Source organism: Anolis carolinensis, chromosome 3 (genome assembly GCF_035594765.1).
Source record: "Anolis carolinensis isolate JA03-04 chromosome 3, rAnoCar3.1.pri, whole genome shotgun sequence".
Taxonomy (NCBI): Eukaryota; Metazoa; Chordata; class Lepidosauria; order Squamata; family Dactyloidae; genus Anolis; species Anolis carolinensis.
This window is the reverse complement of record NC_085843.1, coordinates 237464498-237487767: the sequence shown is the minus strand read 5'-3', so window position 1 is coordinate 237487767 and position 23270 is coordinate 237464498. Positions and strand designations below refer to the sequence as shown.

Here is a 23270-nt window from a genome sequence, read left to right as displayed (position 1 = left end):
GCCCTTTAACATTTTCCCTGTTATCAGGAAGCAGAGAATATCATTCAGAAGATCAAACAGCAACAGTATATGGAACTGCTGAATTTCGACCAACTCCTCATAGAAAAGAAAGATCGAAAGGTGTTTCTGCAGTTTGGTAAGATTATAAATTATGCTGCTAAGGCTTGAAATAGACACTGATTTTCCTTGGCTCTTCTTTTATCAGACCATTGAAAAATACTGCTTTTGAGAGGCAATCAACGAGAAGAAAATATTTCATTATTATTGCTTATGAAACACTACATGTATAAACTGTCAGTGTGATGGTGAATGTTTGGTAGCTCCTCATATATATCCATATATGTGTGGATGCACACACGCGCGCACTGCATCAAGGAAATGACACGCCAGCAGCTTTAGTGCGATAGCTTAAAAGGTTGTTATATAGGATAATTTTCAATGGTCTGCATGAAATATAAGGGTGGGAAACAAATTTCAGCCTGAAAGTTGAATTCAGCTTTAGAGACTAAAATATTTGGCCATGGCCAAAAGCAAAGTTGGGGGAGTACCAAATATGCAAATATAGCAAAGTAAATACCTCCAGATATTAAGTTGCAAGAGAGACATTTCAGCCTTTTAAAATGGGGCAAAAGGGAAGTTGCCAAATGGTATAATGAGGAGAAAATAGGGGCCATCCAGAGAGCATCAGGGAGGCTAGACAGGGCCCCTTGGAGATCCAGATTTGGTCCTAAAGCTAGATGTTTACCATTTTCACTATAATTTCATCTGTTTGGTAATCAGCACTCTAATCTATTTCAGAGGAGGAAGAAATAACATTTGCCCCAACCTATCGCTTTGAAAGGCACACCCGGGAGAACTACGTCTACACCAAGCAGAAAGCAACAGGGGTAAGCCAGATCTTATAGCATATTGTAATGTTTCAGACGGTGTCTGCTGCCAAAACAGCTTCTCTTTCTTTAGATAGATAAATGAAGGAAAGATAACTGAAAGCAGTAAGCTGATGGCATTTTGACAACAGAGCTTTCCTTCTAACAGAGTGATGTGTCCTTGATATTGATTCTTCTTTTCTTTGCAGATGAAATACAATTTGCCATCCTGGTGCGATCGAGTGCTCTGGAAATCATATCCCCTCGTACATGTGGTGTGTCAGTCTTATGGTGGGTAGATAACAGATTGAAAATAGCAGCAAAGCTGGTTTAAACGGAAATGATTCAGAGCAGAATCTGTGGAATTACCTTCCAGTGCCAAGTTCTTGACAACAGATACATCCTATCCTTTCTGGCTTGGAATGTGTGTTCCTTAAACTAGGATATATAGTGGCAACTGGAGGGGGAATAGGCTGCAGATCAGCAGTGAAGACAATGAACTTTACCAGTATAGAAATGTTTTTTTCCCATTACTAAATAAGAACCACTGTAGCAGGTAGTTATCTGTCAGCTTGAGAAGGCTAATATTAACAGGCTCAAACCGTGGTGTGTATGTTTAACTGGCTGTGTGATTAGGGAAGTGGCCACGGCCACAGCCATCTCAGGCAGTGTTTTTTTAAGATAGGTAGTTAGAACGCCATAGGCCATTTTTCAGGAGACACTCTCAGAACATCTTATCCCCAAAATTGTAAAACTACAGTTACTAAATTTACAATAATGACTAATATTCAGAACAATATTATTATTATTATTATTATTATTATTATTATTATTATTATTATTATTATTATTGACAGACACAGTGTGACACAACAAACGAGATATATATGCTGGATTTCATATCACAAAATCACAAGTTGAACACTTCCCAAGCGTTTAGGACTGTGTGATGTATTTTCAGATGATGCGTGCAGATCTCTGTAAGGTGGCCTTTTGCAGTTGACAGACCGTAATTTTGTCAGTGTTTATTGTTTCCAAATGCCGGCTGAGATCTTTTGGCACAGCACCCAGTGCACCAATTACCACCGGGACTACCTGGACTGGTTTATGCCAGAGCCTTTGAAGTTTGATTTTGAGGTCTTGATAACTGTTGAATTTTTCAATTTTATATTATTATTATTATTATTATTATTATATTTATTTATACCCTGTTTTATCTCCCCAGAGGGGACTCAAAGCAGCTTGACATAAAAGCATTGGTATCCAATTTAAAATATACAAATATACAAACGTTAAAACAAAATTAAATGCAAACAGTACAAAAAAATTCTAGATCTTAAACACCTTCATCTTTGAGGATCAGGAAACCTCTTTCATGTGTGAATATAGATTTCATGGCAGGACCCTCTGTGGATTTCAAAATCCTTGCATGCTCAAGTCCTATTATATACAGTGGCATAGTAAAATGGCATCCTGATTTTAAAATGGTAAAATCATGGTTTGCTTTTAAGAATAGGTGGCAAGGTATTTTCAAGCCGTGGATGGGTGAATCTCTGGATGCAGAATCCACGAATACAGAGGACCAACTATAATGGAATGCTAGTATAAAACTACTATTTCAATATATACTTTAAAAACCTGGTAAGATGAAATGATTTTCACAGGTTGCTGAAAGGAAGGTGAAAGGCAAAGTTCTTTAAGGAGGGAGTTCCAGTTATAGCATGCCACACTAAAGGGTGCCCTATCCACCTTTAGCTCAGAAAGTGATAAGAGGCTAATCATGGATAGAGTTTAATACTTGGGCAGGTTCATATGAGAGCAACTATCCTATCCTCAAGATTCTCCAGGTATGCTTGTGTTGTAATTGTCAGTTGGGTTCCTCAATCTATCCCTTGTTAAGGATTGTAGGTTATGTTAAATTGAAGCTCTTATATCCACCTGTGAACCAAAGTCACTCTGCAGTGTAATGACGTGCCACTCAGCTTTGTAGTGCAAGTAACAGGAACTTTCCAAACAGAGCAATGATGTTTACAATAGCCTGATTGCTTACAGAGAATAGTAGGAATAAATAGTCCTTTTAAAATCCACAAAATTGCCTCAGTGCCTTAGAAATAGCAAGGCCTCAGAAAGTCAGTAGCCATCTTCTCTCTTGGCTGTTTCCAGTCAGCATGCACATACTCACTCTGAGGTAAACCTGCTCAAACCGGTTCCCCAGTAGCATGGCAGAGAAAATAACCAATCAGATTCCAGGCTCTTCGCAGGCTCAACCAATCAGCTTTTTACAAGTACGTTTCCAGTTAACTCATACATAATGGTATCTTTACAAACCACAACATCCCTGGCATGGACAAACTTTGTTCCTCCTAGTGTTTTGGACTTCAACTCACACAATTCCTAATTGTCGGTAGGCTGTTGACATCCAAAATACCAGAAGACCCAAAGTTTGCCCATACCTTATCTATCCTAAATATAAACCCTCTTAACAATATGACTTTCAAAAAAATGAATAATTTCACATAATTATGATATTTGATCTTCCTTTGTGAGGTCAAGAACAAAGATCTTTCGCATTTGCCTTTCTTCTTAGGATGTGCCACCGATATCATGACAAGTGACCACAGCCCTGTCTTTGCCACATTTGAGGTTGCTGTTACCTCACAGTTTGTTTCAAAGAACGGTGAGTAAATGGCAGTGCAAGTTATTTTTTCGTTGCTCTTTATAAAGAAAAACGTAGTGTATGAAATTGCAGTCCTTCTTTTTACAGCCTTTTAACTTACTGACTTTGAACATACAGAAGTGTTATTGTTTTTTTTACAGATAATAAATGCACAGACTCTTCAGGACAGATTGAATTCCTACACTGCAGTGCCACGCTCAAGACAAAATCACAGACAAAATTCTACATTGAATTCCACTCCAGCTGCTTAGAAAGTACCGTTTCTCCTTTCGTTTTTTATTGTAAAGAAGCGTATTATAGTGCTTCATTCAGAAGACTGAGTCAGCGAGTGTGTGTGTGTATGTGCCTAATTGCTGAGACAACCATTCAAGTTTAATGTTACACTCATGGATAAGTCATTTATTTATTTTTGCTTTGTTTTGTTTCTATTCTGATTGCGGAAATTATAATTTCCCTAAAGCCTAGTTTCTGAAGGCTTTGACTGACACATAGATTCAGTGTATTGTCCTTGTTCAGACCTCCCTTGTTTCTTCTAGTTCAGAAATCAGACTGTAGCATAGCATTCCTGTGCAATGTAGTATAGCTAAGCTATAGTTATGAAGCCCCCGGTGACACAGTGGATTAAACGGCTGAGCTGCTGAACTTGCTAACCGAAAGGTCCGCAGTTCGAATCCAGGGAGCCGGGCGAACTCCCGCTGTTAGCCCCAGCTTCTGCCAACCTAGCAGTTCTAAAACATGCAAATGTGAGTAGATCAATAGGTACTGCATCAGTGGGAAGATAACAGCCCTCCATGCAGTCATGCTGGCCTCATGACCTTGGAGGTGTCTACAGACAATGCTGGCTCTTCAGCTTAGAAATGGAGGTGAGCACCAACCCCCACCAATGACTAGATTTAATGTCAGAGGAAAATCTTTAACTATACTATTTTGCAGGGTCAGTTATCTAAACTGTAGTAGCCAAATGCCCCACACTGGAGCTCTGAACCCTTTCTCTGCCCCATAAGTTTGCTTTTGCCTGGGCCAGCTGGGAAGTGGGAAATTAAGTCTCCTCCTGTCCCATCCTCTCCGCTCCCTCTTGCTGATTTAAATGAGTTTAAACTACTTTGAACTCAGTTTGCAGGGACTGAAGTAACCTGAGGTCAAAGGGGGAAAGTGGGAAGAGGAGAGAGAAACCAGGGCTGCATGTTCACTGTAGAATTCATGCAGCTTAATGCCACTTTAACCACAATGGCTCAATGCTATGGAAGCAGGAAAACTGTAGTTTTATGAGGTCTTTAACCTTCTCTGCCAAAGATTGCTAGTGCCTCACCAAACAGCAACTCCCTGGATCCTATAGCCTTGATCTGTGATTTAAAGTGGTTTCAAACTGTGTTAAATCTACAATGTAGATGCACCGTAGTACATTTTAAAAGAAAATGAGTTAGTAAGATAACAGGAGATGAATATGGGCTGTCTCTGACCAATAAGGACAGTTGTAGGGTATGCCATTTGAGGGCCATTAGGTTTTGAGTTCAAGCAGCTTTTAAAAAAAACAGGCAGTAAATTAGGATTCACTTCTAGTTTAGAAAAAACTCCCTACAACTTCAAACAATTTAGACCAGGATGAAAGTTACTCTCCTCATCCCACCCCCATTTGCCAAAAGACAGGGTGCTTTTTGAGTTAAAACTTACCCCCTGAAAAGTAAAAAAAAAATAGTAATAATTGAGGGGCTCTTCGGGACTAGAAAAAGCAGTTTTAGAAGAGCCACATGCAGCTCTCAGGGTCTACTTTCCTTTCTCTCACCATAATGCAATTCAGAAAAAACAATGAAAAAATAAACATGTGAAAAGACTGCCCGTGTTATGCAAAATGGCCTTTCATTTAAGTGGAACATACATTCGAAGCTTGATGGGACTGTGAATGGCAACAATATAAAAAATCTGAAGATCAGTGTGTGAGAGTGATTACCACATACACTCAAGCATAAGCCGACCCGAATATAAGCCGAGGCACCTAATTTTACCACAAAAAACTGGGAAAACTTATTGACTCAAGTATAAGATGAGGGTGGGAAATGCAGCAGCTAATGATAAATTTCAAATATAAAAATATAAATAGATACCAATAAAATTACATTAATTGAGGCAACAGTAGGTTAAATATTTTTGAATATTTACATATTTAAGATAATAATAAGACTTTAATAAAGTAAGACTGTCTAACTCTGATTTCCTAAATACTCAAGTATAAACCGATACGAATATAAGCCAGCCAGGACCCTCACTCAAGTCTAAGCCGAGGGGGGCTTTTTCAGCCCTAAAAAAGGGCTGGAAACTCAGTTTATATTTGAGTATATATGGTACATTACTCCCCAATGCTGATTCTGTAAACAGAACTGTACAACATTACTGGAAGTGATATTTCCCAATTTCTGAATCTCTGGTTGTCTGCCGAACAAGTGTGTGCCCCAAGTGGTTGACTGGATTGTTCCCTAAGAGGGGATTAGACTTGAAAGGGAAATGGCATTATTCATGTGTCATAGAACTGTATTAACCCAGCACTGCACCAAATATATATATATTGGCTGTACAGAGATTTGCATACATTTCTATGGAAACCATGTGTTAGAATGCTTTAATTAGAATGTATGAAAAATGCTATCTTGAGTAGTGTAGGAAGAGCTGTCATGTTCTCTTTATTCTCTTGTCCACACATGCAGCAAGCCACTTAATGTCTTTCTTCACCGGAATGAAGTAATAAAAAGACAATGCAACAAGGTCATTTGCAAATATACTGTGTAAACATCACATCCAGATACCTGCAGGAGCTTTCCATTCGGATGTCTAGAAAGAGGAGAAATGAACAGTTTCCATTTGCTGCCAGATTTTTTTTTTATTTTTGGAAATGTGGATGCCTGTTGTACATTTCTCAGCTGGTAAACTATTCTCTTTTCTGTTTTTTCCAGGCTTTGTAAAGAGCAAAGAGGGAGAAAATGAGGAAGGAAATGAGGGAGAACTGGTGGTAACGTTTGTTGAAGCCCTTCCTAAGGTAGCTTTTTTCTGTTGCTTTTAATAAAGCCAGTACATCTGTAGCTTTGCAGTGTAGGAAATGTACCTATTGGCTGATTCAAAAGCTGATGTAGGCTATATCTGAAAAATCACATTAAATGCACACTGATTCCCAATTGTTGCTTGCACTATCCTTCCTCAGCTCGCGAATAGTGTTGTAACAAGTCCCCAAGGGACAGATTGCAGACAAGAACATTATCTTGCAGCACTTTGCCATTGTCAGTTTCACTTCCTTGTCGTTCGAGAGGGAAGTGAAATTGACAAAAGTTTTCTTTTATGTTTTGATGAGATTGGTTGCAACAGAAATGGACAGTATTTTGTCAATAGTTATGGGATGAAACATCTCTCTCGCTCTCTCTCTCTCTCTCTCTCTCACACACACACACACACACACACACACACACACACAGTCACTGCGGGACTAGAAAGACACTACTAGTCACAGAGGCTCCTTCTACACTGCCATATAATCCAGATTACCAAAGCAGATAATTCATATTATCTGCTTTGAACTGGATTATATGAGTCTACACTGCCAGATAATCCAGTTCAAGGCAGACAATCTGGATTTAATGGCAGTGTAGAAGGGGTCTCAAAAAACAGCTGTCCTGATTATCATTGCATGGGAAGGGGGCACTATAATAGTGAATATGATAAAAAAAGGAGGGGAGAGAAAAGAGAAGGTAAGAAGTAGAAGTAAAGGAGAAATAAAAAGGATATGAATATGAGCTAGGTATATACTTTAATATAATCATGTTTCTAAAAATACATTGCCTTGAAACTGGGACCTATAAAATACATCTCCTTGTGTCTACAAAGCAGTACAATCTTCTAGCCATTGTGTAATTGATGGTAAATGTTCATCTTGGTATATACAAGATGACCCCCCCCGCTCATCCATGAGATCTTTATCCACATTTTCATTAACCCATGTCCAACAAAATATGTACAGTAGAGTCTCACTTATCCAACATAAACAGGCTGGCAGAATGTTGGATAAGCAAATATGTTGAATAATAAGGAGGCAATAAGGAAAAGCCTATTAAACAATTTTACAAATTAAGCACCAAAACGTCATGTTATACAACAAATTTCACAGAAAAAGTAGTTCAATACACAGTAATGCTATGTAGTAATTACTGTATTTACGAATTTAGCATCAAAATATCACGATGTATTGAAAACATTGACTACAAAAATGCGTTGGATAATCCAGAACATTGGATAAGCGAGACTTTACTATATGTCTTTTCTAAGCATTTTCTAGACCCTCCAATGTAAATTTACTTTTTTAATTATTTTTTATATTATCTTTATTAAACAAGTTTTTTTACATAATATTAAAAAGGGGGCGTAAAAATAGAAACAAAAAAGGGGGGAACGTGGGGATGGCCAGACTAGATATAAGTGGGAAGAGGGAAGGGGGCAAGGGGGGTCAGGAAAAATAAGAAAAAGAAAAAAGGGGGAGGTGGGTTGCTTCCGGATCAATTTCAGAGGGGTGTGCTCATGTGTCGTGATTTCCGGCAATCTATTTTCTCCATTCCCTGGTTGCTTCTTCTTCCGTAGATCTCTTTTGGTTGGGAGGAGTTTCTTCTGATTGATTAGGTAGTTCTCAAATGGATCCTTCTTCTTCCATTTCTTTTTTTTTTCTCTGTGTTAAGAATTTGTTTAATTGCTTCCAGTCGGTTTCCTTTCTTGCTTTTCCGTGTTGTTTGGAGATGAGGAAAGCGAGCCTATCCATATTCTTGATCTTGGCTACTTTCACTAGCCATTCGTCTGTTGTGGGTATCTTATTTTGTCTCCAGTATCTTGCATATACTATTCTTGCCGTGGTAGTTAAGGTCAGTATTTTTTCATCGTTGGATCCCGGTGTTATCTCTGAGATGCCTAGTAAAAATATTTCTGGTCTTTTGGGGAGGTTGATACTTTGAATCAGCTGTATGTTTTCGTGAATCATTTTCCAAAATTCTTTTGCTTTTTTACATGTCCACCAGAGGTGAAAGTATGATCCTTCCTCTTCTCCACATTTCCAAGAATTTTCAATTGATTTATTATTTGTTTTACCCAGTTTCTTCAGAGTTAGATGCCATCTATAGAACATCTTCATCCAGTTCTCTTTTAGATTATACGCATAAGTGAATTTTAATTTTCTTTTCCAACAACTCTCCCACTAAATGTGACTTTACTATGGTATACTTGAGCCAGAAGTCTTCTATTTCAAAAGTGTTTGCCATTATCTGTAGTTTTGTGCATTCCCAAGATTTCTATGATACGGAGGTCCTAGTGGGGTTTGTTTGAGCAACAGTAAAAGCATGGAAGCAGGAAGAGGTAAAAATTTCTTCACTCCCCATGGTAATCCTGATGAGAAATAGAGGATGGAGTTTTAATCTCCCCATGTTTTTCAGTCCTAATGTACAGAAGCAGCAAATAGGACAGTAGTGAATCCCCTTTCACCCACAGCCTCTTTTTTAGAAGAATCAGACTCCCAAAAGCCCTCTAAAGAGTTTTCTGGTGGCCTAGTGGAAGCCCAGTTTTCCAGGTCAGTAGGATACATTAAGAGATTCATTCTTTCTTTTTCTTACATTTGGGATCACGATGAAGTGTCCCTCTGAGCTCTGTGTTCTAGTGGTGAGAAAAGGATGAGGGCAAGGCATCTCCAACAGGTAGGAGCCCCCGGTGGCGCAGTGGGTTAAACCCTTGTGCCGGCAGGACTGCTGACTTGAAGGTTGGGTTGCTGACCTAAAGGTTGCCGGTTCGAATCCAACCCAGAAAGTGCGCGGATGAATTCCCTCTATCCGTTCCAACTCCATACGGGAACATGAGAGAAGCCTCCCACAAGGATGCTAAAAACATCAAAACTTCCTGCCGTCTCCTGGGCAACATCCTTGCAGATTTTTTTCTGGCAAGGATTACTACTGGGAAGAAAAGCATCTAGATCATTTGCAGTGCAAAGTTCAACTTCACTAACTGGGTCAGATTCCAGATAATGAAAAGCTTGCAATCAAACTAGATGAGACACCTCATGCAATACTCATGCAACTTACAATTGCATGAGTATTTATTTATTTGCCCTATTTATACCCTGCCTTTCTCTACCCCGAAGGGGACTCAAGGCGATTTATATATGGCAATTATTCAATACCTTAAAAACACATACAAAACATAAGGTTAAATAAATTGAATTAAAAATTAATACATATTAAACATTTAAAATTGCATTTAATCTTAAAATCGTGCCATCCAGAAATCGTAGTCTAAGGCCGTTCTGTAGTCATTTCACATAAAGTAATTTGAAGGCAAATGGTTCATAACTTTCATCCTCCACAGTGAACACTAAACTAGTATATACTTGTAATTTGCATTGGAAAGAAAGCAGACATGGGAAAGATTTGGATGAAATCCTATTGCCTATTCGTGGTCCCAAACTATATCAAAGTTTTCTTATTTGCAGTTTACTTTCAAAAGCCAATCATATAATTAATAATTGTATGAATTTTGGCTCTTTCAGTTTTGCCCTCAAATGCCCTAGTTTGGGAGATATTTTTACTTCTAGATAGGCTACAAAAAGCTTTCTCGGGACACTGCTCCAAATCCTTGCACTAAATGAACATATGGGTAATTAAATAGCAGAGATGGAAGAACATGTTAAAATGAAATTCCAGCTGGTGTCCTTAAAGGGGTTTCCAAAGAAATGCTGCCAAAGAAATGTAGTAACCCCAGTTAGTTGTACATGGTATGAGGCATTCTAGGCTGCTACATAATAATATGAGAAAGGACAATAATTAATTATTGATTTTCCTCCACTTAACAAGCTGTTACATTGGCATCCAGTGAGGGAGTCCCAAATCTCCTATCTGGGTAATCCAAAGGTTCTTTGACTGCTGTTGGCATGTGTAGTATGAGACTAAGGCTTGCTAATTGCCAGAGCCAGAGCTGCTTTGAACCTAAAAGTTTCTGGATACCATTGATTTGCACTGCTCTCTTACCGTGATGTGGAGAAGAACAGAACAAGCAGATGGTACTAGGAAAGTGCGGGTGGTAGTAGGATTAGTTGAAGAGAAGGAGACGCAGAGTGCAAAGAATGAAATGCTGGAAAAGGAAGGAAAACGGATCATAGTTGGCCTAGAGGGAGCCCGGTTTTCCTGGTCAGTAGGATACATGATAGGAGCCCTAGTGATGCAGCAAGTTAAATTGCTGAGCTTTTGAACTTGCTGACTGAAAGATCAGTGGTTTGAATCCAGGGAGTGGGGTGAGCTCCTGCTGTTAGCCCCAGCTTCTGTCAACCTAGCAGTTCAAAAACATGCAAATGTGAGTAGATCAATAGGTACCGCTCTGGTGGGAAGGTAACGGCGCTCCATGCAGTCATGCCAGCCACATGGCCTTGGAGGTGTCTATGGACAATGCTGGCTCTTCAGCTTAGAAATGGAGATGATCACCAACCCCCAGAGTCAGACACAACTAGACTTGTTGTCAGGGGGAAACCAAAAAAGGATACATGATGAGATTCATCCTCTCTTTTTCTTACATTTGGGATCACGATATGGACAGGAGCTACAGAGGTCACATCTTGATACCATGCCAGATCTTTAGCTGCAGACCTCTGATCCATAAAGCAAATGCTTGTGTGTGGAATGAGAATGCATGATAAAGCTGTTAAAGGAGAGAGGGAAGAGAGAGAAAATGAAGGAAAAAGCTCAGCCTTTTATTAATCATAGTTTTTCTTGTTGATGAGTCATCTGGCATTTAATCAATTAATCTGTCAGTTGTGCCTATTACTATGTTGGAAGTGCCACAATGCTTGTAACTGAAGAATCAAGAACGTCTCAGAGAAGGTGGTAGCCATAGGGTGAGATAGTTTGAATGACCCAAAGCATTCTCCCTTCTTCTCTACCTGACCTTTCTGTGATGTAAATTGATACTTTTATGAATATTTTTCTATTTGTTCTCTTCTCATCAATCTTTTCTCAGATCTCCCTTAAAATTAAGCCATCTTAGATTAGCACCTTGAATAATTTATCTATCTTAGAATGGAGTTCCTATATGAAAGTCTTTAGATTGTTTCTCTAAGCCAGGGGTCCTCAAACTTTTTAAGTAGGGGGCCGGTCCACAATCCTTCAGACTGTTGGGGGGCCAAATTATCATTTGAAAAAAAAATACAAACAAATTCCTATGCATATTGCACATGTCTTACTTGTAGAACGAAAGAATACAATATTTAAAAGTGAAAACAATTTTAACCAACATAAACCTATCAGGATTTCAATGGGAAGTGTGGGCCTGCTACTGGCCAGTGAGATAGTCAAGTTAATTAGGATTTGTGTTGTCAAAGCCTTTCATGGCCAGGATCACAGGCTTGTTGTATGTCTTTCGGGCTGTGTGGCCATGTTCCAGAAGCATTCTCTCCTGACGTTTCGCCCACATCTATGGCAGGCATCCTCAGAGGTTGATACCTCACAACCTCTGAGGATGCCTGCCATAGATGTGGGCGAAACGTCAGGAGAAAATGCTTCTGGAACATGGCCACACAGCCCGAAAGACATACAACAACCCTTAATTAGGATTGTTGTTGTTGTGTGCCTTCAAGTCATGTCAGACTTTGGGGGAGCCTAAGTCCAAAATTATTTATTTATTCATTTACTACATTTATTTACTACATTTATATCCCACCCTTCTCACCCCGAAGGGGACTCAGAGCAGCTGTATGTACATATAATATATTATATTATTAGAATAGCAAAATATTAGCATTATATATTACTATATTGAACTATACCACTATACTGTAATATTATATGTAATATATAACATGTAATTAATATTATTATATGGTATTATTATTAGTATTACATTGTATAACATGATAATATTATCAATATCATATGTATATATAATATATTATATTATTAAAACTGATTTAAAATATATTATAAATGAGCGCGGGGGCCAGGTAAATGACCTTGGAGGGCCGCATCCGGCCCCCGGGCCTTAGTTTGGGGACCCCTGCTCTAAGCCATTGCTGTCTTTGCTCTTTAACCAGAGTCTCTAGCCACTGCACACACTTTCTATCGTACAGGTGCTTGAGAGTTAGGGTGGTACCTACTTCTAGAGGGTGATCTGTAAATCAGAAGGCTCCTATTAATGGAAGGAAGAGTCCAACAGGATCTCAGATGGAGACATCATGTAAGCTGGCCAGTGGTTAGGTTTTGGGGCAAACGTGGCCAGGGAAAGATTGATGATAGAGAACAATAGATTTTAGCATGGTCCAGACAGTGTCTGATGAGCATCTTCTCCCATTGGCCATTAGTCCAGAGTCTAATGCAGTGGTTCTCAATCTGTGGGTACCCAACTGTTTTGGCTTTCAACCCCCAGAAATCCTAACAGCTGGTAAACTGGCTTGGATTTCTGGGAGCTGTAGGCCAAATGCCTGGAGACCCACAAGTTGAAAACCACTGGTCTAAAGCAAGGATTTATAGCTGCTGAAGATTAGGAGGCTATGTTGCCTCCAAGTGACTTTTGAGGAGCAGCCCAACCTGGTGCTCTCGACCTTTCCTCCAAAGTGTAGAGCCATGATTGTTAATTCATATTGCTACCAGAAGTGAAGCTGTAAGTCATTCCAAGTCATTAAAGTTAGGAAGAATGCCCTTGTTTACTTGATACAGACATGCCAGCCCATGGATTTAGCATTTTATATGTTGTATTTGAATATTTAAAACATTTGGATAGGCTTTATTTTGTATTTACCCCAACTCTATGAGATAACAATATCTGCTTTTATTAGGTCAAGGACTGGGGCCAAGAGAGAGAATGAGTAACTGGCCTAGCATCACCTTACCTTCACCATGAAGCCAGTGATTTCATAACAAAGATCAGATTTAGACTGAGATCATGAAGTTCCAGAATTGCAGCTCAGTTTTTTCTGTCATTGTAATTCTTCATGCAATTTAGTGGTGAAAGTGCCCTTAGACTAATATAGCACGCAAGTTTTTTCATAACTATATTTATTAAATATAATGGAACTCACTGCTATGTAATTACATGTAGAATAGCATTTTTGGTACAAATGCATTTGAAAAAGAAAAATAAGTTTTCATGGGGAAGGATTTTGTTTATACATTTCCATTTCTGGTTTGACTAAACTCTTGGAGCTTTTTCTTGCAGCTTACACCAATTATTTCAGATCCAGAGTATTTACTGGACCAACATATTCTGATCAGCATTAAATCATCAGATAGTGATGAATCTTACGGTAAGCCTTTACCCTAAAGTTTATATATGACTCAAGCTCTACTTACATTTTTAAAGTAATGTTTGAGTGTGGGGGAGAACAACAGCAGAAAATTGCAAACTCTGAAGTGCTGTAGTGGTTTTTGTCCTATTATTGATGAGTACAATATAACCCCCATTGCTACCTGTGGTGCTCTCTCTCGACAAGTCATCCTCAAACTGCAGTCCTTCAGCTATTTGGGCCTCCAACCCCAAGAAGTCTTAGCCAGCTTGTTCAATGGGCAGGAATTTTAGAAGTTGGAGGCCTTAACAGCTGGAGAGCCACAGTTTCAGGATGCCTCTGGATATAATTCTTTAAACAAGGAGCATCCTCTCCATCAGTATATCCACCACCACCCCCATTCTCTCCAAAAGACAACTGCTTAATAAAAATATGTTGTACAGAAATTAGTATTTCTCAGGCTTGTAAATCACTAGTGAAGCAGGCTATATTTAATTAGATAATATGATATTGTTATCTGGAGGCATGGAAGTGAGACTGCAGTGCTGATAGCATCTCATTGAAGTTGCCAGGTAAAATACAAAGATAATGCTCTTATACCTTCAACAGCCATGCTGTGACAAGCAAACCTTGCTGAACTATCCCTTTCTACACATCCATTAAAGATACTGGAGCCCTGTCTTATATTTTACATAGCAGCCCTAAACCTAAGTTCATGTTTAGTTTTTGCAGTTCAGGAATAGGCAGCTTGTAGTCCTTCAGATGTTGTTGAAATCTCACAACCCCATATATTTAGTTACTATTTCTAGCGCTATGGGAGTTGTAGTCTAACAACTCTGCAGGACCATACATTCTTCTCACCCACTCCACCACATGTAAATGCTATCCCACCAGGTATTACACTTTTGATAGTTACTGAAGGGGTATGTACACCTTATCCCTCCAGATATTTTTTGGCTTACATCTCTCACTAACCTCAGTCATCTTAGTAAATTGTTGTTGCTGCTATGCCAAAGTGTCTGGAAGGACAGTTTCCCATCACTCTATTAGAATAAGAATATTGTGTTTGCTCTGTAGTGAGAGTAAAATTTATCTTTGTGTTCTTTGTGTTTGCAGTGTGTTTTACATATCATTACTTTCTCTCCATGGCTGGTTTACAGAGTGGTTCCAATATATTTAAATCAGAGCTCAGTACTAAGCTGACTTTGGCATGAACATTTTACTTGTTTTTTGGACTGCTATATAGCACAATCTGGTATATGGCTACTAAAATAGTTAGTCTCACTGCTGGGGGGAGGTTATATAGCAGGGATGAGAACAATGCAGCCTCCAGATGTTCTTTGAAAGTAATTTTCATCTGCAGTAGCCATTGATAAGGTGTGCTGTGAGTCGCTGTCTAACACACTCTGATGACACATTTCTAAACTTGGTATATGAGATTGCAGTCTTACAGTGCAATCATTCTTTTATTTCATTTCCATTTTTTTCCTTTCTCCCAAAATGGGACACGATATATTTATTTCCCTTTTATCAAAATCAGTTCCCTCCTCATTCTCTAGGTGAAGGTTGCATTGCCCTTCGAAGTGGAGCTACTGAATCCCAAGTGCCTATCCAAACTATATTAACACACCATGGAGAAATTACTGGCATTTTCCAAGGGGAATTTAAATTACAAACATCCCAAGGGAAACAGAGAGAAAAACTATATGGTAAGGCAATGACGCAACTGAAATCATAATCTTAGCTAAGAAGCATTTTAAGAGTGGTCCCAGGTAGATTACTCCTACTGCTCAAAATTGTTGTGAAGCTGTACCTTCTTTTCCTCCTGAACCAATACATTCTGAATGTTTTGTTGTATGGTAAGGGAGAAAAAAGCAATACCATATTAGATCCTTCCTTTGAGTACATCATAAGTGGATAATTGGTTTTTGTAGCAGTTACAGTGGACCTGTTAATGTTGGAAAGCACTCTCTCAATTTGCTGGGTTGAAGAGCTTGAATTCATTTCAATTTTAGACTCTCTGTATGGTTCTCCTGGACAAAGGACAATGATAGTGATGGCAGTGAATGATTAATAGCATGCATTTTGATGTGTTTGAGTTAATGCGTACATAATATATTTACTTTACACGAAGGGGGAAAATCTGTCTTTTTGGGTTATGATACACACAGATCCATAGAGAGGGTAGGGATGGAGATATTTTCAGGCAGCCTCCTTGCAGGAAGAATGTAATGTGTGAGCCCAAGTCACTGGAAAAATACTAAAGAAAAATCTTGGTAACAATATGTAAGTAAAGCATTTTGTGGCTTCTAAAGTCAGCAGGTATTTTCTTCCCCTTCATATGAGAGCTATACAGAGAATTCAGTGATAGGTTTCCTTTTCCTGCTTCCAGAAAATGAACAGAGAGAGGGAGCCCTCTGTCTAGTGATGAGTAACATAGACTTCAGTGTTCTGCTACTTTTCTCTTTCAGTTTTAAAGCTGGAAAGAGGGTCTCCAGATCTGTTTAAAAATGGACAGAGGACCCTGAATTTATTAGCATAGCAAACATCTGGCTGCATACCTCTTGAACAGCTGGTTCCTCCTGAACAGATACTTCCCTTGCTGATTTCAGCCAGAGCTCCTACTCAGGTTCTTGCTCCCACATCTTGGAGCTGCTCTTCCCACCCAACGTTAATTGAGGCTGGTTTTACACTGACCATATAATGCAGTTTGAACTGCATTAAACTGCATGTTATGGTTCTACACTGATCATATAATGCAGCTCAGTGCAATTCAGACTGCATTATAGAGTTAGTGTAGAACCAGCCTTGTCAAACTACTAGTGTGCTTCAGCCATTCTACCTCTAAAGAGGACCCATGTTAACCCCATTGAAGCCAGCACAACACGGGTAGGCTCCCATGTTGATGGGGAAGCCTCTGACAGTTGGTGGCAGGGACTCTGCCAGAAGTCACACAACGTCGTGTGATGTCCAGCGTGGGGTTCCGTGCCCAAGACAGGGTGAAAGCGTCCTAGGATACTAAATTTACCCTGTCTGATGCAGCCCATAGAAAGGAGGAGCTGTAGACTAGCCTAACCCTGGACCTCGCTTTCCGGAATTTGACATGACTGTCGCCATGTGTGTGTGTGTGTTAGAACTGTAATCCCCAAAACAAACAAACCAGGGTTTCTATTCCTCTTTCTGCAGAATAGTTTAAGCAAATACAGTGGTCACTATGGGCCTGAGGTATAACATATTGTTTCCCTGGTGAATTAAGTAAATCAAACCAAATTAATATCACTAGCCTTGACACTGAGAACAGAGATTCACTTTTCAGATATTTAGAATCTGAAAATTGTACACCTGTAACCTATACTCATACTTATTGTATGTTTGTTTCCTTCAGATTTTGTAAAGATTGAACGGGATGAGACTTCTGGACAAAAAACAGTGAAGGGCTGTGTAGACTGTATCACAGAGTGGGAGCAGACGAATAGGTAGGTTTCAGAAGGCTAATTGCATGAGTTTAAAAGGCAGATCAGGATTTGCAAGCAGAAGTGTATAGTGCAAATAAACGAGTTGATCTGGGGGAGATTGTTTCCACACAGCCTTTCCTAGCAAACAAAAAATATAAACTGAACATGTTAAGAACTTTCTCTTAGTAAAGTAATGGAAAGTAGAGAAACAGCTGCTTGGAGACGCAAGGAACTATGTTAATAGTATTGAGTCCCCACAGACGGGGTATAAAAAAGTAAATAGTAATAATAATAATTATTATTATTATTAGTAGTAGTAGTAGTTTGAGAAAAACAGACACAGATTTTAATGCTCACTAACCTGCCTTTTCCTGAAAGGGCTGCTTTGTCCAACAGAAAATCTACTCACTTGGTGGCCAAAGAAGCAGCAGCTATTGCTCGTTTTCGAGGAACTCCCGCAGTGTCTTTGGATGAGCCGTGCAAAGAAGAACTCTTACGGTAACTTCATAATTTCATATTAGAGAAAGTAAACATTGACTGATCTTGCTCTCCAATCAGGAACATTCATTTATAATGGTTTTGTTTTTTCTGAGTGGGGAAGGTGCGAGGTTTCCAGGACAACTGTATCATGCAGGAAGTGAGGTCAACCCTTTACTCTGTAGCTGTAACCCTAGCTGAAAATCTCTGTCCCTGTGGTGCAATTAGTACATGTTCTAAAGTAGGATTCCTATTCTGATTTATATTGAACACCCTGAGAAACCTTCCAGGTTTAATGGCAGTATTTTCCCAGGAGATAAAGATAAAGGGCTGGCGGGAGTTTTTGCTAGTGCAATAGAGGTCAGCGGATGGCAATATCCAGCAGAAAGTAAGTTTGCTTTTACTAGCTTGGGAAGGTCTGGTTGGGAGCTCAGGTTGGTTGCCAAAGGATTGCATCCAGTACTTCCCATGAGTTTGGGTTCTATATGCAACCCTTAGTTTCTCTGCCATCTTGGAAAATACAACTTTGCAGACCATTTTGCACAAGAAAAAAGTAATATGAAATTTTTAACAGTCTTGTTTAGTGAGGCATTAAAGTTGTAAAAAATATTTCCCTTTGTAGATTAATTTTTTGTTATTGTATAGTCTGGAATTGGCAGTCCAAAAATTTCCATATTACAAGTAGCTCCATTGCCTTAAACTAAGCATATCATCTAGAATCTGGATTAGCTTTTTTCTGTGATAATTCCATTTCTGTGAACATTATTTACGTTTTTCCTCCATCACCCTTTTCAGCAGTACAGCTGTCACAGATATCAACAATCCCAGCTACGTACGGGTTCCCTCTGCCTCTCAATCATTCCCTGCAACAGGTCAGCTTAAACAGATTCCTTCACCAGACCAAGTACCTGCCTTCTGGAGTTATGATCCACAATCAAAAGACAGCTCTTCTCTGATGAGTCTAGAATCTCCCACCACACCATCGAGTCTGTCACCAGGGTCTCCAAGAGCACCCACTCAAACAACAACCAAACGAAAAGATCAGCTGTGAGTTTTTTGGTTACAGATACTCTAGTTTCATCACATTTCCTTTACACTTTAGTAGAGTAAGTCACCAAAGTGTTAAATTAGTAGCAGCTTCCGGGAAGTAGGGGTAAGGCAATCACTTTTAAATTACAGCCAAAATGGCAAATTGTGTCATTTCAGATGTTTTTTGACTGCAATTTGCTTTCTCCCCATGCAACAGAGCCAGTTGCAAGTGATGCTGGATGCTGTAGGCCAACAGCATCTGGAGGAACACAAGCTGCTCAATTCTGAACTATGGAAGCTAAAATGAGAAATAAGATTCTTTTTATATGGCATGGAGATACAGCGCTTCCTCAACAAGTAGTAGGTTTTTGATATGTGGTAGAAGGAGGTGAATTGCTGTGGTCCTTCAGATATTTATGGCCTACATCTCCCATCACTCTCAGTCAGCATAAGCAATGGTAAGAGAGCTGCAGTGCAAAGATGCCGAGCCAAAGCTGCCCTCACTTATGTAGGAATATACTGCTTCCTCTGCAGGGAGAAAGAAATTCATTATTGTGCCATTGGTGTTTGCAGTGTAGTGGAACAGCAATAATCAGGAAATTGTTTATTTAAGTATTTATTTGATCTATATTGTTCCTTACTCCCAGATGCAGAGTAGCTTCCAAAATATATAAACAAGGTGTCATTGCTAAGTTGAAAATGCCATCAATATTTCTGCTTTCTTTTTTGTATATAATGCTTCCTTTTTGAATATTACATAAATTGATCTTTTATGTGGCTACTGAAAAGTAAGTGCTAGAGAAGTATAGATATAGCAGCGATGGGAACTGTGCAGGTCTACAGATGCTACCAAACTCTACTTTCCACCAACTTTAGCCTGCATAGCCAGTCATAGAGTGCCATGATTTGCAGTCCAGCATAATCAGAAACCCTACCTAATTCATACAATGTAATATTTCTGTCACTCTGAAGTACACAGATAGAATACTGAGTTTTAACAAATTAGGCCCATTCCAGATGTTTAAGCTAGTTGGCTGAGACATTTGTTTATTTACTTTATTTACACATCGTATTTACTCTACCTAATGGTTTACACTGAACTCAATTTCCCTTTGGTTGTTCTCCAACTCATTGCAGATATTCTGAGGTGAGAAAAAGCATGACAGAACCCTTGCTACTTGAAGAAGCATTCTCAAAACCAGAAATGATTGACAACCCACTTTATGACTTTGGAAAATCCAAGGATAAGCTACAGTCTAAGAGGGAACAGGAATTCTTCAAGGCGATACGAAAAGAACTCCCAGTTCTTCCTGAACAGAGCTTTCCTTTCACCAACTTACAGGAGGGAGATGCCATCAAGTCTTCTATCAAGCAACAATCTTCTCTGCCTTTCCCAGCCCCTGCACCCAGATTTCGGTCATACACTTGTTCCAACCAGTCTGAAGAAAAGACTGCATTGATTGAAAAGACTCAGAACAGGCAGAGACCCTGTGCCAGTTCAGAACCTGGGGTACCAGCATTCAAGAAACCTGTCAAATTTTCAAGATCTGAAGTAGGACAAAGTAAACCCCCTCTTCCATCAAAAAGCCAGTTAGTACTTGACATGCAGAACCTCAAAGGGCGTGATTATCGAGAGTGTTCAGAACTTCCACACAATAGAAAGCACCAAAGTGAAGATGTGGCTATTAGCAGGACCATTGTGCCGGTGGGTTTAAGATAGAAACACCTTATTTATTCATGTATAAGTCTAGAAAATTTTGTCAAAAATCAGCCTTAAAAGTGAGTCAGTTTATCCATGGACCAGAATGTGTTCTGTAGCTTAACATTTATTGAATAAAGCCCATCCACTTCTCTGAACAAAGTGGCAAAAGGCAAGACCTTAGTCTCTCCCAGAAGGAACTAAAAGAAGCACTGATCCCCTCTACTTTCTCTGCCATGATGTTGTCTCTGGCTTTTTTTGAATGCCTGGGCAGGAAAATGGCACCAACAGCCAGCGATGACTTCCCCCCTGAGGCAGCTCTGGAGCTTTCCCCTCTCTGTGGAATGACCCTTGACTTATCCACAGGTCATGTCACACATGTTCTTCAGGTTGTATTTTGCCACATAGATGTTGCATTTTTCTTTAGCTTTACTCTTATTTTTGACATTAACAGTTCAGGATCTGTGCCACAGTCTGCTCCTGATCTTGTTTTTGCAGACAGCATGGAGCTTTACCATGTTATTCTTGCCTGGTTTCTATATTGGCTATCAGTCACCTTTTTGATTGCCCAAAGAATGTTTTTGCAATAAACAAACTTTTGCTTCACAAAATCCAATCAGTTGCTCTTCTGGTTCATTTCTTCATCCTGGGTCAATTTAACCTACAAGTTTTGATCATGCTTCATTTCCTGTTTTGGCATTCCATTTACCTACAATTGCCAACATATTCTTTTTTTGTCGGGGAGGGAAGGTGAACAATTTTCTCTCTGATTGCAGCATAGGGTTTTTTTGTTTCTTCCTTTTCCGCCCCTCTAATTGTAGGATGAACTTAGCTTATGGGCATATAGATGGGATTTCCATAAAATCTTTTTGATATTATTTAGTCAGGTTTTACATTAAATCTCTTGATTGCTTTAGCTATATTTCTCCTCACTATTGCCACCCAATTTCTTCATAGATTAGATTAATTCTTAGATTAGATGAAACCCACCATGGCACTATTTTTCCATGGTGATGGGATTGCATACTCCTGTGATGCAAAATGCTATGCTGATTGTAGCAGTGCTACTGAAAGGATAACCTATGTCAGGCAGACTTTTACTGAGGAGTCAAACTAAATGGGCTTGGTGGCAGGACTGTTTACCCTGCATCTTGTTATTAAGTGAATAAACTGGAGTGACTGTGTTCTTTTTCTTTTTACAGTGAATAGAAACATCAGAGACAATGAGATCCATGGAAGAGTCCTGGAGGGAGTCAACATAAACATTTCCCAGAGTTTATGTTAATATCATCTGGTCTGCTGCGCAAAATAGTGAATGCGCCTATGTTCATCAATAAATACATTTCCTGAAATCTAACACAGAACTAATATAGGCTGAAATTCAACTAAGCATCAGAAACCAGATTCTTGCACTGAAATTTTAGCAGGGTTTTATTTTTTAAAGAAAGGAGATTGAAAATATTTTTGGTACAAACGGTGGGAATGGGATATAACATAATCTAGATTCATTTTTTTTAGATTCCAGAAAATAATCCAGTTTTATAGCATTGATTTATTCAGCAGAGAAGTGTGAAGGGGAAATAAAGATTGTTCAACTCATATTTTAACAAGGACAAGACCAAAGAACTATGGATTTTCTGAATTTATAAATGGGTGTCCCTTGGCAACATAATCCACCATCTGATCCACCTCAAATGCCATATTTATTCAAATCTAATGCACACCTTTTTAAGCTAAATTACATTGCCAACATTGAGGTGTGCTTTAGATTTCATGGTACATTAGAATCATGCACGTAAACCCACCTACGCCACTGGGTATCCTGGCTGGGGATAGAGGATGAAGAAGTGACTGGCTGCGAAAACAAGTGGAATCTGGTGGTGACCATGAAAAGGCTAATGGGAAACTGTGCCCCTTCATCAGGCCTGATGGGAAGTTTTCCAACAGGCTTTTCCCAACCACCACCACCATGCATTATATTCAACACCAAATCCTTTTTTTATACTGCACACCTTCAAAATTGAGATGTGCATTACATTCGATGGCACATTATGCTCAAGTAAGTACAGTAATTATGTAAATCCCAGATTGATAACATGCAGTAGAATCAGTCCCAGGTACTTCTAAGGATTGGATGATGTTGATTATCTCATCTGAAGTTCTGTTTGGAGGACTTTGTTTATCATCTTCAGGTGCAAGTATGAAGTAAATACAAATGATCACTAAAGTCAGTCAGTCTTTTTTTAAACTTATATTTTGCTTCCCAAGCAAAATATCTTACAGCAGAGGTAACCAAAAAGCGTTTTTCCAAACAATGTTGTACTACAACTCTCAGTATTCGTCATCATTAGTAGCATTTGTAATAGATTAATGTTGGCTTCATTTGATGTTTAATTTTCGTTTGATTTTTTTGTGTGTGTTAATTTGTGATTTTTATCCTCAGTTTTGCTATAGAGTTGTACTATTTATAATGCCATCTTTGCTGCTTTCCCATGTTGCTGAAATTTTAAATAGCATTAATTCCTTTAAAATTAAATAAAACTAATTATAATAAGTTATCTGTTTTGGGTTACTAATTCATGCAGCATTTACACTGGTGTCCTTCTTTGTCATTTTTACATCTCATGATTCTATTGCTCAAAACAGCTTGATGAAAATAAAACATTTTCCTTGCCTAGTTAAGAACCTTTACTGATCAGGGAAATATTTGTAAGTTGTCTATGTGATCTAAATACCTTGGGGGTACCTAATCCCACCTGAACTTTTGAAGCTAAGCAGGGTCTGCACTGTTTAG

At 39.0% G+C, this 23270-nt stretch overlaps 1 protein-coding gene across 3 annotated transcripts in view; it reads left to right on the top strand.

Moving 5' to 3' along the window:
• inpp5d (inositol polyphosphate-5-phosphatase D) overlaps positions 1-23030 on the top strand; it is a 92716-nt gene extending 69686 nt beyond the window's left edge. For all 3 annotated transcript variants that reach the window (XM_062976410.1, XM_003218437.4, XM_062976411.1), the window contains exons 16-28: positions 28-136; positions 799-887; positions 1076-1157; positions 3454-3543; positions 3684-3797; positions 6489-6571; positions 13750-13837; positions 15376-15525; positions 17202-17292; positions 17650-17769; positions 18544-18795; positions 19915-20482; positions 21679-23030. In XM_062976410.1, coding sequence (XP_062832480.1) covers positions 28-136; positions 799-887; positions 1076-1157; positions 3454-3543; positions 3684-3797; positions 6489-6571; positions 13750-13837; positions 15376-15525; positions 17202-17292; positions 17650-17769; positions 18544-18795; positions 19915-20482; positions 21679-21681 — 1839 coding nt within the window. In that variant the 3' untranslated portion in view covers positions 21682-23030. The remainder of the gene's footprint in view (positions 1-27; positions 137-798; positions 888-1075; positions 1158-3453; positions 3544-3683; positions 3798-6488; positions 6572-13749; positions 13838-15375; positions 15526-17201; positions 17293-17649; positions 17770-18543; positions 18796-19914; positions 20483-21678) is intronic.
• The last annotated feature ends 240 nt before the right edge of the window (positions 23031-23270 follow it).